General features: G+C 43.1%; 1 protein-coding gene across 3 annotated transcripts in view; it reads left to right on the top strand.

Moving 5' to 3' along the window:
• The window catches only part of PHF24 (PHD finger protein 24), a 219,950-nt gene that overhangs the window by 190,255 nt on the left and 13,594 nt on the right, over positions 1-16,101 (top strand). For all 3 annotated transcript variants that reach the window (XM_073553109.1, XM_073553111.1, XM_073553110.1), the window contains 3 exons: positions 3,155-3,357; positions 10,201-10,367; positions 14,711-14,812. In XM_073553109.1, the coding sequence (XP_073409210.1) occupies positions 3,155-3,357; positions 10,201-10,367; positions 14,711-14,812 (472 nt within the window). The remainder of the gene's footprint in view (positions 1-3,154; positions 3,358-10,200; positions 10,368-14,710; positions 14,813-16,101) is intronic.

The following is a 16,101-nucleotide window of genomic DNA, read 5'->3' as shown; positions in this document are numbered from 1 at the left end:
AAAATCAAGCTATGCTCCAATGGTAAGTCTATGAGTTAGTTTTACATCAGCGCTTCTGCAGCATTAACTCCGTGTCTCCTGCGCGCTGATTACCCACATGTCACAAGTACTCTCAGCCATAATTACATTTCCTATTTGTTTATTGCTACACATACAATTTTTCAGTTTGTAATTGCCTAATTAAAGCTGGTGCTGCATGTTCGAGTTGGGTTCGTTACAAGAGGCAATCATTTCATTAGCAATCAGTCCTATGTAACATCTGCCGCTCCGTGCACATAGACAAATAATAGGAACGGAGGGGGAAGGGGACACGTGGGCCAATATAAAAACAAGAAAGCGCTGCTGGCACAGAAGATTGATCGCTCAGTGGGAACCTGTCGTGAACACACATTTTTGCTGAGATTATAAGGCTAAACTATCTTTAGACCACCAGAGAATTTAATACTTTATATTTCTGTATATATTTTTTTTAAATTACCTGGTGTCAATGATGCTGTTCGCCTCAATCCAAAGTTATTTTTCTTTTGTTCCTGCTCCTCTATAAATCCGGTTTTGTTGGCTATCTGGGCATGATCCTTAAAGGAGATATCTGGGACTTAAAAAAAAAGGCATGTAGTTGGACCCCACGCCGTTTTTTTATTTATTTAATTAACTAATTAAAAAAACAGCATGGGGACCCCTCTATTCTTGATAACTAGCCTTGCTGAAGCTAACAGCTGAGGGTTGCAGCCCCCAGCTGTGAGTTTTGTCTGCCTGGTTAGCAAAACTACAAGGGAATCCACGCCGGTATTTTTTAAATTATTTATTTACAGTGCAGGAGCGGCTAATGAATACCCCCATCCGCCGCACCTGCTCTCACTGTTATTAGCGGCAGCAGGTGTCTGAGGATGGGATAAGTAGTCCTATCAGCTGACACCAGTGACCGGAGGTAAACTTTATACCTCCAATCTCACCTGAGTGCTCACGCTGTCTTTTGACAGTGTGGGAACCGCGGCTCTCTGACCGGCAGGGGTGATTTCACCACCAATCAGAAGCGGTGTTTGCCGTGCTGTCATGCACATGACAGAGTGGCAAACACTGGATGTTCGGGCCCCCCATTCAAATGAATGGGGTCCGGGTTCGGGTACTGTTGTGGTACCCGAACCCAAACTTTTTGTAACTGTTCTGCCAACCCTGCCGGACCGAACATCCAGGTGTCCGCCCATCTCTGCATATTAGCAGTACGATTTTTATCGATTTTTTTGAGATTTAACAAATTAACAATAGATCCAATTGATTGGCCTCCAAAGTCAAGTCAAAACTAAATTGTCTTCTGATGGACCTAGTTGGCCTATTTTGTATTAGAACTTGAGCCTGAGGATACTCTGACCCCACAATAATCACTTACCTTGGCAAAGTGATTTTATTTTCATAAAATATCTTGTTTTATAGTGAAGAGGTGGCACTATCCAGAAGAAATCTCGAAACTTGCTTTAGAGACTCGGCATTCATAAAATATTGGTCCGGATTAAAGGGGTTCTCTGTCTTAAAAACTTAAAATCAGAGAGTGTTCTAAAATAAAAAAAAATTAAAAAATGTTCACCTTTTCAGTGTCCAGGACCGGAAGTGATGACATCCTGTTATTCAATCACCTGACCGCTGAGGCCAGCAATTGGTTGCATCGGTCAGGTGGCCAATGAACAAAACCTCATGACTTCCTGCCTAAGAGAAGATCACTAAAGGAGCAGCAATTAAGGATTTTGAGCAGAGAGTAAGGGTTCATTTGTTAGAACATTGGTTAAAGTTTTGTTGCACGACCCTTTTATGGATCATGTGATTCCATTAGTAACCAATCATTATCATGACGACTCTTGTTTAACAACTTCTTGCATCAAGATATCGACTTTCTGTTACACTAGCGCCTGCCATACGAGCACCAACAATTTGGCCTCTTTGAAAATCCGAGAGGCCTGCCATCGGTATCAGGTTTTCATCAACGTTCTTCCAATTCTGCAAAACAAACAGTTAATTTACATACACATATCACATAACACAAATAATCAACTCCAAAACATTACCATATGTCACAGTTTGCATTTTTCTAACATGTTCGAAGATTATGATGCCTAAACATTAGGTGTTTCCATTATTTTGTCCAACCCCTGTATTTGTCAACAGTAATTTTTCAGCATTGAAATGTAGAGGATAGTTGTGATTAACAGCCACCACCAGCAATTATACCACCACCCATCTTGACCTGTACCATAAAGTTGTGCCCTATCAATTTTCACTGATGAGAGCCATACAAAAAAAAATAGAAAAATTGTTGTCAAAATTGCTTTTTTATGCATTCCTCCAAACTAAAACAATAATGTAATTTAGTTAATTTTCTTCATCATGGCTACAAAGTCTTAAAGATTAGTTATTCTGATGTAATGGAAGAAGGACTAAGGCCTGTTTCACACTTCCGTTTTTTGGCATCAGTCAAAATCCGCCATTTGGGGGAAAAAAACGGATCAGACGGATTTGCCTGGCGGATCCGTTTTTTACCCATAGACTTGTATTAGTGACAGATTGTGACAGATGCCCTTCCGTTTCGGCCATCGTACAACGGATCCGTCAGAAAATACCTGTCCGTCAGCCGACAGTGACGGATATGTTGCCGTCCGTTGTCAGCTAGAATGGACACCTATGGGTGGCGGATCCGTTGGTGTCCGTCAAAAAAACGGATCCGTCATCAGATTCCGTTTTTTTCATTACGGTTCCTTTAATTTAACCCCAAAAGCCTTTCTGGCACTAAATCTCTCTCTCTTTCTCTCATCATGCTCCTTTACATTTCGATATCTGCAGAATGACGGATCCGTCAAAATTAGGAAAAAACGGATGCAACTGATTAAACGGATCCGTTTTTTTGGCGGATCCACTAGACGGATAAGTCGAAAAAAACGGATCAGTTCCATACGTTTGCATCCGTTTTTTACTAATTTCGATGGATCCATCATTCCGTCAAAACGGCAGATTTTGACTGGTGCCAAAAAACGGAAGAGTGAAACAGGCATAACAAGAAAAATGACTTGGGCATTAGAGTGTTAGAAAGCATTTCATCTGTAAATAGTGTCTCTTTAGAAGATGTAGACTAATGGAGCTCTCTTCTGATGACCACTTTTCTACTCAGAGTGTACCCTGAACCTGGATGACTTCCTCCATTACAAGCATCTGGTGAACCGGCGAATGCAGGAGAAGCAGTTGAGTGATGAGCTGGAGGAACAAGCCAGTCTACAGTTCTCCTCCATGGATCCCGAGAAGAAGGGGCAGATTGAATGGATTGATTTCCTTTCTCATGAGTCTGTCTGTCTACTGCAGAAACTGCGCTCACAGGTCGGTTGGTTTTTTGCACTTTTGCCTACAAATGATAAAAATCCTCTTCATTTTGTTCCACAGGATATTCAAAAATTACTTAAAGTTAACCTGTCAGCAGGATTTTGCTCAATTAACTACAGACACTGTCTGGTTGGCGCTGTTATACTGATTGAAATGATGCCTGGGGTGAAGAACTCCATCTAGTGGTTCTTGTGTAATCAGTCTTAGAAGTTTTCAGTTAATGAGATATCCGTGCTCTGGGGCAGGACTGTAGCCCGAGTCTTATCTTCCTACTCTAAGCCAGAGACACCAAGGAAAGACCTGCCCACAGGCCGCTCCGATGTTGAAATGTTAATCATGTTTGATTGCCACCATTTAGGGCAGATTGGATTGCGCCATTTATTTTCTTGTTTATGTTTTTTTTAACCTTCTGCTAAATTAATAGAAAGAAACACAGTTTTAAAATGACCCATACTTCTTAAAATTAAAAATAACTGTACCATTTATGTTTTTTTTTAAGTGTAACTAAACTTTGTTATTGATATGTCCTATTAAGCAGTAACTTGAATTGCCTGCAGATTGGTGGGGGTCCGGGAGAGGCCTGAAGCTCTGGAGACATTTACCCACAGCTCCTGTCCAAGTGCGCGCACAGCTCTTATCTCAGTGTGCGCACATCTCCTGGCTGAGTGCACGCACCAGCTCCTGTCCAAGGGCGCGCACAGCTCCTACCTGAGTGTGTGCACATCTTTTTTATTGTACGCATATCTCCTGTTTTAGTGCGCGCACAGGTCCTGTCCGAATGCGTGCACAGGTCCTGTCCGAGTGCATGCACAGCTCCTGTGTGAGTGAGTGCACAGCTCCTGTGTGCGTGCGTGCACAGCTCCTGTGTGAGTGCGTGCACAGCTCCTGTGTGAGTGCCCGCACATCTCCTGTCTGAGTGTGCGCACACCTCCTGTCTGAGTGTGCGCACACCTGTCTGAGGGTGTCCAAAGGTCCTGTCCGAGTACGCGCACAGCTCCTATCTGAGTGTGCGCACAGCTCAAGCCTGAGTGCGCGCACAGCTCATGCCTGAGTGCGCGCACAGCTCATGTCTGAGTGCCCGTACAGCTCCTGTCTGAGTGCCCGTACAGCTCCTGTCTGAGTGCCCGTACAGATCCTGTCTGAGTGCCCGTACAGCTCCTGTCTGAGTGCCCGTACAGCTCCTGTCCGAGTGCGCGTACAGTTCCTGTCCGAGTGCGCGCACAGCTCCTGTCCGAGTGCGCGCACAGCTCCTGTCCGAGTGCATGCACAGCTCCTGTTCGAGTGCACTCACAGCTCCTGTCTGAGTGTGCGCACATCTCCTGTATGAGTCCACTCACAGCTCTTGTCCGAGTATGTGCACTGCCCGGAGCATCGATTGAATAGAAAGCGTAGGTTTCAGCTTCCGGGCTGTTGGCTTCTTTTGGCTGCACACTTCTCTGGAGTCCAGTGCACAATCAGTGGAGATGTCTGGGCCTGGACCTCCACCAATCTGCAAGCAATTCAATCGAAAAATCAATTACCAAGTACAGTGGGGCAAAAAAGTATTTAGTCAGTCAGCAATAGTGCAAGTTCCACCACTTAAAAAGATGAGAGGCGTCTGTAATTTACATCATAGGTAGACCTCAACTATGGGAGACAAACTGAGTAAAAAAAATCCAGAAAATCACATTGTCTGTTTTTTTTTCATTTTATTTGCATATTATGGTGGAAAATAAGTATTTGGTCAGAAACAAAATTTCATCTCAATACTTTGTGATATATCCTTTGTTGGCAATGACAGAGGTCAAACGTTTTCTGTAAGTCTTCACAAGGTTGCCACACACTGTTGTTGGTATGTTGGCCCATTCCTCCATGCAGATCTCCTCTAGAGCAGTGATGTTTTTGGCTTTTCGCTTGGCAACACGGACTTTCAACTCCCTCCAAAGGTTTTCTATAGGGTTGAGATCTGGAGACTGGCTAGGCCACTCCAGGACCTTGAAATGCTTCTTACGAAGCCACTCCTTCGTTGCCCTGGCGGTGTGCTTTGGATCATTGTCATGTTGAAAGACGCAGCCACGTTTCATCTTCAATGCCCTTGCTGATGGAAGGAGGTTTTCACTCAAAATCTCACGATACATGGCCCCATTCATTCTTTCATGTACCCGGATCAGTCGTCCTGGCTCCTTTGCAGAGAAACAGCCCCAAAGCATGATGTTTCCACCACCATGCTTTACAGTAGGTATGGTGTTTGATGGATGCAACTCAGTATTCTTTTTCCTCCAAACACGACAAGTTGTGTTTCTACCAAACAGTTCCAGTTTGGTTTCATCAGACCATAGGACATTCTCCCAAAACTCCTCTGGATCATCCAAATGCTCTCTAGCAAACTTCAGACGGGCCCGGACATGTACAGGCTTAAGCAGTGGGACACGTCTGGCACTGCAGGATCTAAGTCCATGGTGGCGTAGTGTGTTACTTATGGTAGGCCTTGTTACATTGGTCCCAGCTCTCTGCAGTTCATTCACTAGGTCCCCCCGCGTGGTTCTGGGATTTTTGCTCACCGTTCTTGTGATCATTCTGACCCCACGGGGTGGGATTTTGCGTGGAGCACCAGATCGAGGGAGATTATCAGTGGTCTTGTATGTCTTCCATTTTCTAATTATTGCTCCCACAGTTGATTTCTTCACTCCAAGCTGGTTGGCTATTGCAGATTCAGTCTTCCCAGCCTGGTGCAGGGCTACAATTTTGTTTCTGGTGTCCTTTGACAGCTCTTTGGTCTTCACCATAGTGGAGTTTGGAGTCAGACTGTTTGAGGGTGTGCACAGGTGTCTTTTTATACTGATAACAAGTTTAAACAGGTGCCATTACTACAGGTAATGAGTGGAGGAAAGAGGAGACTCTTAAAGATGAAGTTACAGGTCTGTGAGAGCCAGAAATCTTGATTGCTTGTTTCTGACCAAATACTTTTTTTCTCAGTTTGTCTCCCATAGTTGAGGTCTACCTATGATGTAAATTACAGACGCCTCTCATCTTTTTAAGTGGTGGAACTTGCACTATTGCTGACTGACTAAATACTTTTTTGCCCCACTGTATATTTGCTTGTTAACTGTATTGACTATCTAAAAGAAAATATAGGAAAACTGCAGATTACATAGAACATATTTGGCTACATTACACCTAATATTATCTAGGAATGGGATTTAGCAGTAGGTACTAGCATTTTTAACTCCTTCCAGCTCCATGATGTACTGTTACATGGGTGTGGGTATATAGAGTAGAAACTGAGCCCGCTCCGTGAAGAGAAGTTGCTGGCTGTCTCTGACAGCAGCAATCGGGCGATTCAACCACTTAAATGCCACACTCGATCTATGACCTCAGCGTTTAAGTGGCATGATCCCGGTAGTACATTCCATTTCTTTGGGTGACTACTTCTCCCAGTTACCCGATGGTGGCGTGCCTATGAGTTGTCAATGCAGCCGGAGCCGTTGCTTCCATGCTGATATTCCTGTGAAGGACAAAGGTGAAATTGCTTTTTTTCCCCCCATTTCACATCATTTGGATTTATTTTCCAATCTTGAGTATCATATGGTAAAGTAGACGGTGTCATTCAACTAGAACTGGTCCAGAAAAAAAGCCCTCACATGGCTGTGTCAGCGGAAAGATTACAAAAAAAATGGTGCCTGTAAGATGAAGAGGAAAATATAAGATTGCAAAAATATACTGCATCTTTAATGGGGTTCATTGATTTCTGGAGAATGAGCTAGTAAGTTCCTCTATGACACTTCCACCTTCCCTTTAAATGTCTCTCATTAACCAGTCTGAGACGGAACAGATCATTGTCGGGCAGAACAGGCAGATAATTACCAACCACTGTACCTGCTGGGAAGTTCTTAGTTCCATATGAAAAAATCAGCAGAATCCCTGATAACCCCTATGATGGCCGCTCCATGGTTCCCCATTCTGCCGATTGGTGAAGGTCCCAGCAGTCAGATCTCCACTGATCAGTAAGGTATCTCCTATCCTGTGCATTTCTTTTTACTGGACAACCTCTCAAATTTTAAAACAAAAACTTCCACATAGCTATTAAAAACCAAGCTTCAATCTACTTAGATATATCAAATGCTGTGATTTTTTTTAGACTGGCATGCTTTTGATACTGAGCAATATGAATTTATGTGCTGTGAATTTCTGGTACTATATTCTACGGATTGATCTGCCATATTAATTGCCGTATGAAGGCAAGCTCTAAAAATATTGGACTACAGGTTTATAGCCGGGTGCTCGTCATCTAGTGAGCTCGGTCCGCGCTATTCCCACACAAGACATTTTGATGTCATTGACTTATATCTTCAATTTTTCTCCCCCTTTGGCCCTAATTGCCAGCACCCCATTCAGCGTGATGGCACACAATGGCAGCCCCCTACTCAGTATGATGGCCCCCAATGCCAGCCCCCCATTCATTGTGATGGCACACAATGGCAGCCCCCTACTCAGTATGATGGCCCCCAATGCCAGCCCCCCATTTATTGTGATGGCACACAATGGCAGCCCCCCACTCAGTATGATGGCCCTGAACGCCAGCCCCCCCCCATTCATCGTGACGGCACCCAATGGCAGCCTCCCATTCAGTATGAAGCCCCACAGCACCCTGACTCAGTATGATGGCTGCACACCCCCCCATTCAGTATGATGTCCCCCACAACATACCTGGTGGATTTTATGGATGACCACTCATCTGAATGGTTGCCCTTGCTGCCAATAAAATTGGTTTCATGTAATTTTATTAAAGGATATCTACCAGTAAGTTTTTGCTTTGCAATCTGAGAGCAGCATGATGTAGGGACAGAGACCCTGATTCCAGTGAAGTGTCACTTACTAGGCTGTGTGTTGCGGTTTCAATAAAATCAGTGTTTTATCATAGGAGATTATCACTACAGGAGTAGGTGTCTCGTGCCTCCTGGTCCTGCACAAGACACCTCCTGGTCCTGCTGCTCTGTATAACCGCAATCCCCCCCACTGATTAACAGCTTGCTGCCTATGCACAGTGTACACAGAAAGCTGTCAATAAGTGATATGAGAGGCGGGGTTATACAGAGCTCAGCATTCAGAGAACTGCTAGATCTGCAGCAGAGAATACTGTGATTTTATTACAACTCCTGCAACCAGTAAACTAACACACATTGCTGTAATTGGGGTCTCTGCCCCTACATCATGCTGCTCACAGATGAGGTTGCAAAAACCTGATGATAGATTCCTTTTAATAAACAGGACCCACGAAAGAGAGAAAAGAGGGAAAGACAAGGGGTGCTTTCTAAGTGTAGTATTTGGAAGAAAAAAAAACAGGAAAGGTGCAGATTAAATAGCAATCTGCTCACTGTGTGATCTTGGACGATTGGGCACAACTCCATATAGAGCCTGTGGGTATCTATGGAACCATTCAGCTGCAAACTGCTCGGTTCAGGAACGGTATCCTCCTGTCATAGAATCATAGAATCGTAGAGTTGGAAGGGACCTCCTGGGCCATCTGGTCCAACCCCCTGCTCAAAGCAGGATTCGCTAAATCATCCCAGTCAGATGTCTGTCCAGCCTCTGTTTGAAGACTTCCATTGAAGGAGAACTCACCACTTCTAGTGGCAGCTTGTTCCACTCATTGATCACTCTGTCAAAAAGTTTTTTCTAATATCTAATCTGTGTCTCCTCCCATTCAGTTTCATCCCATTGCTTCTAGTCTTTCCTTGTGCAAATGAGAATAAAGTTGATCCTTCTACAATGTGACAGCCCTTTAGATATTTGTAGACAGCTATTAAGTCTCCTCTCAGTCTTCTCTTTTGCAAACTAAACAATCCCAAATCCTGCAACCGTTCCTCATAAGACAGGGTTTGCAGACCGGTCACCATTCTGGTTGCTCTTTTCTGAAGTCACAGGTTTCCAATGAGATTTGACTAGGTGAGGAAGTGAATTTTTTTGGTAGGATCAGTTAAAAGGCTGCCAATATAACAAAACAGAGCAAGGGGAAGAAATGGAATGACTTGGGTAGGATATATTTTTGAATTAGCAATAAGGGGAGAACCCCATGTTTAAATCCCTTTCTAACAAGCCATAAAAGTTAACTTTTAATGCAAAATCTAAAATTCATATGGGGTATTGATAAAATAATGATTCATGTTATTGTCTGATCCCCTGATGAAGATGTACATGCGGTGAAACATGTTGGGAGGATGTGTGCTTTAAATTGTATGCCCTGCTCTGCTAGTTATTAATGACACCCTGGGGTGCCATCCGTCAAATAAATATAGGTACATATCCTTAAAGTCAATAAACTGTAGGCAGATTAAAGACATTATTTTATCAATTCCTCGTATGCGTTTCGATTTAAGCTTTAAAAGTTAAATTTTATGGCTCGTTAAAGAGGGATTTAACCATGGTGTTCTCCCCGTCTTGCTAACTTACTTGCCAAAGAAGACTTTTGGTGGAAAAAAAATGATGTCCTTTAATCAAAATGCGTTTCTGCTGTGAACCACAGCCTTCATCAGGCCGGATAAAAAGCTCAAAAAGGTCCATTGGCCAATGCATTATCTGATCCTAACGGTTGGCTCCCTCACTTTGCCGGTGTGATTTTATTAGGAAAAAGAAGTAAAATACTAATGACTGACCTACAGCCTGATAATATTCTGATAACTCTATGCCAATGCTGGAGTATCCAAATAAGACCAGAAAAAACTCATTGTGACCAAGTTCAATGACCTAAAGCCAGTGGTCTAATGCGACCTTCACAACCATCTTGCCACCATTTATCACGATAATCGTCCCTTTTATTCTATGCTTATATGTGATGTGTTTTCTGTTATTTCTCTTGAAAAGAATTCGCTGCTGAGGCTTTTATCAGAGAAGGAGCGGGAGCGAGCTCGTGCCACGTTTCTGACTCTGGACCAGGATAATGATGGCTTGATTACTGGCAGTGAATGCAGAAAGGCCCAGCATGGCTGGTTCCGCAAGCAATCTAAAGAGGCCGCGTCATGTAACGTCAGGTGAGACTTCATCTCTGATACTCCAATGTGAGTGCGAAGCATCTGCTCTGGATAATCGGACCTCGATGTTATGATTGCACATATGAAAGCTGATGTGGTTGATGTGACCTTGGTGCTACACAAGGAGGACCTCATGGCGTTTCATGTAAGAAGTAAATCAACTTTATGGGCAACCTATGTGGAAATTCGGTTAGTATGAGTTAGGGTGAGGCTTCCTCAGCACACACAGATATGTTTTAGGTTAGTTACAGACTAGAGTATTTTTTGCCATCCGAGATAATTAGATCAATTATGCAAATTATGTTTAGATCAGATTCTGATCAGATTCAGAATGTGATCTGATTCTCCCAGTTGAGAAGATGGAGAAAACATATTTTCTATCTTCTCCATTGTGTCAGTCCGATATCATCCTAGTACAGTCTGATGTTTTCCATGGAGTCATTCACTTCCATGGTGGAGTGTGATCTGAATATAAGATCAAGCTCGGACATGCTGCGATTATCGGTCCTCTGTTCGAAGAAAAAAATTGAGCATGTTCACAACCCCAGACTAATATTGGTCCGTAGGTGATCCAATGTTTTGTTGGTTTGCACTTGGACCAATAATGTGGTCATGGGCACGAGCCCTTAGGCCACGTTCACACATTCAGTATTTGGTCAGTATTTTACATCAGTATTTGTAAGACAAAACCAGGAGTGGAGCAATCAGAGGAAAAGTATAATAGAAACACTTCTGTATTTATCACCCACTCCTGGTTTTGGTTTACAAATGCTGGTGTAAAAAACTGACCAAATACTGAACGTGTGAACGTGGCCTTTATCTGAAAATCATTGGCATCGAGTGTCAGGAACAGGGAAGAAAAGTCATGGAGGCAGCTCCCTTCTGGCTTCTTCCACCCACTTTGGACTGATTTTCCTGTTTTTCCCTATACTCATATAATAAGAGACCTAACAGTGAAGCAATGACAAGTTGACAAGGAACCACCTTGATGACTCTTCCTCATTCACGACTCGTTTTGTCTGGTTGAGGTGGCTAGAATATCCTGACAGCTTCCCTTTAAGGGTATGTTCATACTGGGTAAAATTGGCTCCATTAGGAGAATTTGGTAAAATTTCATCACTTTGCTTCCACTGTATTACACCCCAAAAATCCAAACGAAAATCTGTAGGCCATCCACTTCCCGGTATGAGCATACCATCAGACTCATGAGCATGGCAAAGTTGTCTCGTCCTTAGAGGCAAAGCCTGATGTTCCTGGGCTCCATTACAACAACTATTCCAGAGGCCCTTACCCAACTTGTGTCATTTGTAATAGTAGTGTCTTCTCATGTTACCTCTGCGGCCCCACCAGCTGCATTCCCATGGGTCTGAATTCTGAAGCCATAAACATTCTGTGTGTCGCCAAAGTGTGCTATAATAATATGGCGTACTCCGAAATACTTGTGTTCTCTCCAATGAATGGATAATCATGTTATAGATGGTTTTGGTCACCAAAGGTAAAGTTTCATCTTGTCGTAATGTTCATCACTGGTCCGCAGCGGGGGTGGCTTGAGTCCGGTAAATTCCTTCTATTAAATTCCTTAGGCTTCTTTAGGACATAGAGATAACGGTTGTACAATTAGATAGACCTCCTTAGCTGAGAAGAAACTTTAGATTCGTGGCGATAGCAATGTTCATTGTTGTTTGAAGACCAATTTGCAGGAAGATAAAAATGAACTTGGCTTTTATTGTTGGAAGATAAAACATCCGACATTACCGGATATTAGGTTTTAATGCGGCTAATAAATATGCAGAATGTTACGTCCCTAATGGTCTTTTTAATAAAAGATAATGACTCTCTCGTGTCTTTTATTTCATCCAACAGTAAAGTATGATATTTTTTCAAGCAATAAGCTGATAATCGGATTAAGAAGATATGGAGACTCCATTACTGGCCTCCAATAGTCACTGTGTTTTTATTATTTCATTATCCTGCCCTCACCATGTATATGAGAATTAAAAGAGAGGAAAGGAAGTTATACCTAAAATTCAGATACAGTATGGGCTCCCATACTTAGTAGACAAGATGTGGGCAAAGTGCCTTTGGCTGTCCCTGACCGGCGTTATTTGGCCACTCTGGGCGTTGTGTCCCCTGACAGTGACAGCGACTATCATGTGACACTGTTTATGTCACAGGAGCCATGAGGAACACAAGGTTCCAAATTCCCAAATGGGCCCAAAAGATATATAGTTTATTTTTTACTTAAGGACATTTTCTGATTACACATTTCTGGTATGTAATGGCCATAATAGAATTGGGATGTTGCTCTACCTCTGACTATAGCTCACGCTGCAGCCAATCACTGAGCTCTGTAGCTGCGCCCATGTAGACAGCATGAGCTGCTGAATGATTGTTGGAATAGATGATATGTGCTGTAGTCAGGACGTCACCGTGCAGCCGGTAAACTAAGCAGTGGCAGTGTTGGACCCGTGCTGAGTCAGTAATATCCATTTTATTGTTTTAACCCAGCAAAGGCCATTAAAAGCCCAAAACCTGAACTTGAAACTTGAAAATACCTATGCTGCACTCTAAAAGGGTTTTCCACTAATATTTTTTTTTTTTATCACCAGTGGATTATATAAATAACAAGAAAAGCCATTCAGTTACCCTGCTCCAGCTTCTCATCTCTGGCTGAAGCGGTGATGTCGTGACAAAAATTAAAAAATAGTTTTGTCGATTTTTTTTTTTTTTGCCCACCGCCACATATGGTCCTTTAGGAAAATAAAATGCCCTCCCTAGTAGTTGACTAAAGTTGCTCGAACTCAGTGAAGTCAGTGGGATCTGTTCATTTATTTAAGTCTAAGACGGTGTTATCAGACAGTTATTATAGGGGGAGCGTGCTTTTCTCCATGTAGGATTGTAACCAATTATAAGCAGGCAGCAACATGCAATGGAAAGATCACACCATCACCAGAGGTATAATGACAGACAGCTCTGATCTCCTGGTGTAACCTCCTGCATGAGTCAGTATTGGGGGAGGGGTAGTACAGCTGAGTTTAGCTGAGTCACTTTACAAACCCCTTTTATCAGCTCTCCTGATTATGGAGTGTGTCAGTAATCACATTAATGTCTGCTGTGCTCAAGCAAATTGTAATCGGTCTGCAGTGAGTTCCAGGCTGTCATTGTATCGCACAGGAATGACCTGCTTGTTCGGGGCTACTTTGTGAGATGGAATGACACCTTTCTCTGATCTTACTACAGAACTAGTACAAGTTGAACACAACAGACATAAGTGTGATACTGATATTTTGACCTCTCATCTCAGTGTGGGGAGGGGCAGTACAGCAGAGCTGAGAGTGCTAGGAAAGGAGGAGAGCTGATAAGCATGGTGGCTCAGTGGTTAGCACTGCAGCCTTGCAGTGCTGTGGTCCTGGGTTCAAATCCCACCAAGGACAACATCTGCAAGGAGTTTGTATGTTCTCCCCGTGTTTGCCTGGGTTTCTTTCGGGTTCTCTGGTTTCCTCCCAAATTCTCAGCATCAAACTCTCCTCCCATCCTGCTGCTAACTCTAGGGCGAGGGTCACACGACTGTAGATTCTCTTATCCGAAAGAATCGGGCCGATTATGTAAATCACACTCTGATCTGAGTTTGCTCATAGTGTGATCCAATTTTCCAATGAAGAGAAGAAGGAAAAAAAAATCTCCATCTTCTCCATTGTGTCAGCCCGTAAAAATCGGACCGCACCCAGATAACATCTATGTGCAGACTGATGGTTTCCACGCATTCATTGACTTGCATGGCTGCGTGTAATATGAATATCAGATGCAAATTAGACCTCCTGCGATTTTTTTATTTCATTTGACCGGCTCTGTCCAAGGAAACAATCTGACATGTGCGCGGCCCCATAGAATAGTATTGGTCCGAGTGCGATCCAATGTTTTGTCCAATTACACTCGGACCAAATACAAGAAAGTTGTTTAATTGTACATTTAGGATATTGGTCTCGTTTGGAAAGCCCTCTCACTAGTCTAGTTATGGAGGCAAATAATGGGGGCACTGAAAACGAGTGGCAACCTCATGGAGGTATTTAGTAGGACACTTCAGTATGCTTGTGTGGTGACTGTATGTCATTGAAAACCTCATAAACTGAACCCTCGCATGGCTCTGGTAATTTACGTGCTACGTATGGTGGCCATGAGTTGGTCGATTTGACTAAACAATAGTTTAAATGACAGTGTCCTCTCTTCGGGGCAGTGCTTGTCATCCTTTATCATCCCGTGTGTGAATGAGGTTTAGATGGGAAAGTCCAAATTCCTATATACAATCTGTTGTAATATGTTGTGTCCTTAACCCATTATTCCAGTATAAGCCATGTTGGACCCATGTCGGAGAGCAGCCCGGCCAGCAGCACAAGTGGAAAAAGCCAAGAAAAGGTTCCGCTGGCCACCGACCCGGATGAGAACAAGTGAGTGTGGCCTTTTATCTGTTGGCAGGTGGAGCAGCTTTTATTTGTGTTAGCGGCTGTGCGATCCTCCATCAAGTTTGGAGTTATGCGAAAAGCACAGGAATATTTTTCTTGGATCTACAAGTAGTGTTAGGGCTTGTTCACACGTTGTGTTTTTTGACGCTTTTTATTCTGCCCATTTTTGACGTGAAAAAAGTTCAGTGGTTTACAGTACCAGAAAAGTGAATGAGATTTCTGAAATCTCATGCACATGCAGCTTTTTTCCTTGCAGATTTGAAGTGGTTTCAGATCTGCAACATGTCAATTCTTTAAGTGATTTTCACCTATTCAAACGAATGGAAAAAAAGACATCAAAGCCACATGAACAAAAAAAAACAACATACTTTATGCTGTGTTTTTCCTGCCAAGAGACAGGATTCTGGTGCTGAAATGTCTACAGCAAATACGTATCATGTGCGCATACGGGTTATAGGTTAAAAAAAAGTCTTGAACAACCTTTTTCAGATCACGATGTAGAGCAGCATGTCCTGATGCTAGTTATGATTCTTTGGACACAATCTTGACATATTTTGAGTGATTCCTATGGATTTTATGCCAAATGATTGCTGAGAACAACTTTGTGTCCAGTTCCTAAACAAGTCGGCTCTTTCATCCTCTATCTCAGCAAGAAGTCCCAGCACGATCTCCAGACCAATATGGCTAAACTACGTGTATCCTGCTAAGTTGGGCATTTAATTGTGAGAGCATAGGATAACAATAGATGCTTTACATCTATTAATTAATGGTATCCTTCCTGATTTGCGATTTGCTTTAAAGGGAATCTGTCAGCAAGTTTTTGCTGTGTAATCTGAAAGCAGCATGATTTAGGGGGTGAGAACCTGATTCCAGGGATGTGTCACTTGCTGGGCTGTGTTTTGTAGTTTCAATACAAGAAATGTTTTATCAACAGAAGATTATCACTACAGGACTAGGTGTCTCCTGCCTCCTAGTCCAACCACGTCCTCACCCACCAGAAAGCTTCCAATCAGTGGTGTGGGCCGGGTTATACAGGGTTAAGCATTCAGAGCTCTGCTAGATCTGCAGCAAAGGAAACTATGATTCTATAACAACTGCTTTACCCGATAAACTAAGTTAAACATCGCTGGAATCAGGGTCTCTGTCCCTCCCAGTGTAGGGAGAAGGACCCCCGCAGAGTGTCTGGGCCGGAACCAAGGGGACCACCATCTGGGTTCCTAAGGAAACAGTACCCGGGAAGCAAAGGAGGAGAGTGGACTGCTGAGAGTGACAGG

Source organism: Dendrobates tinctorius, unplaced genomic scaffold (genome assembly GCF_039654945.1).
Source record: "Dendrobates tinctorius isolate UK_male_01 unplaced genomic scaffold, ASM3965494v1 ptg000197l, whole genome shotgun sequence".
Taxonomy (NCBI): Eukaryota; Metazoa; Chordata; class Amphibia; order Anura; family Dendrobatidae; genus Dendrobates; species Dendrobates tinctorius.
This window is presented reverse-complemented; position numbering and strand designations above follow the sequence as displayed.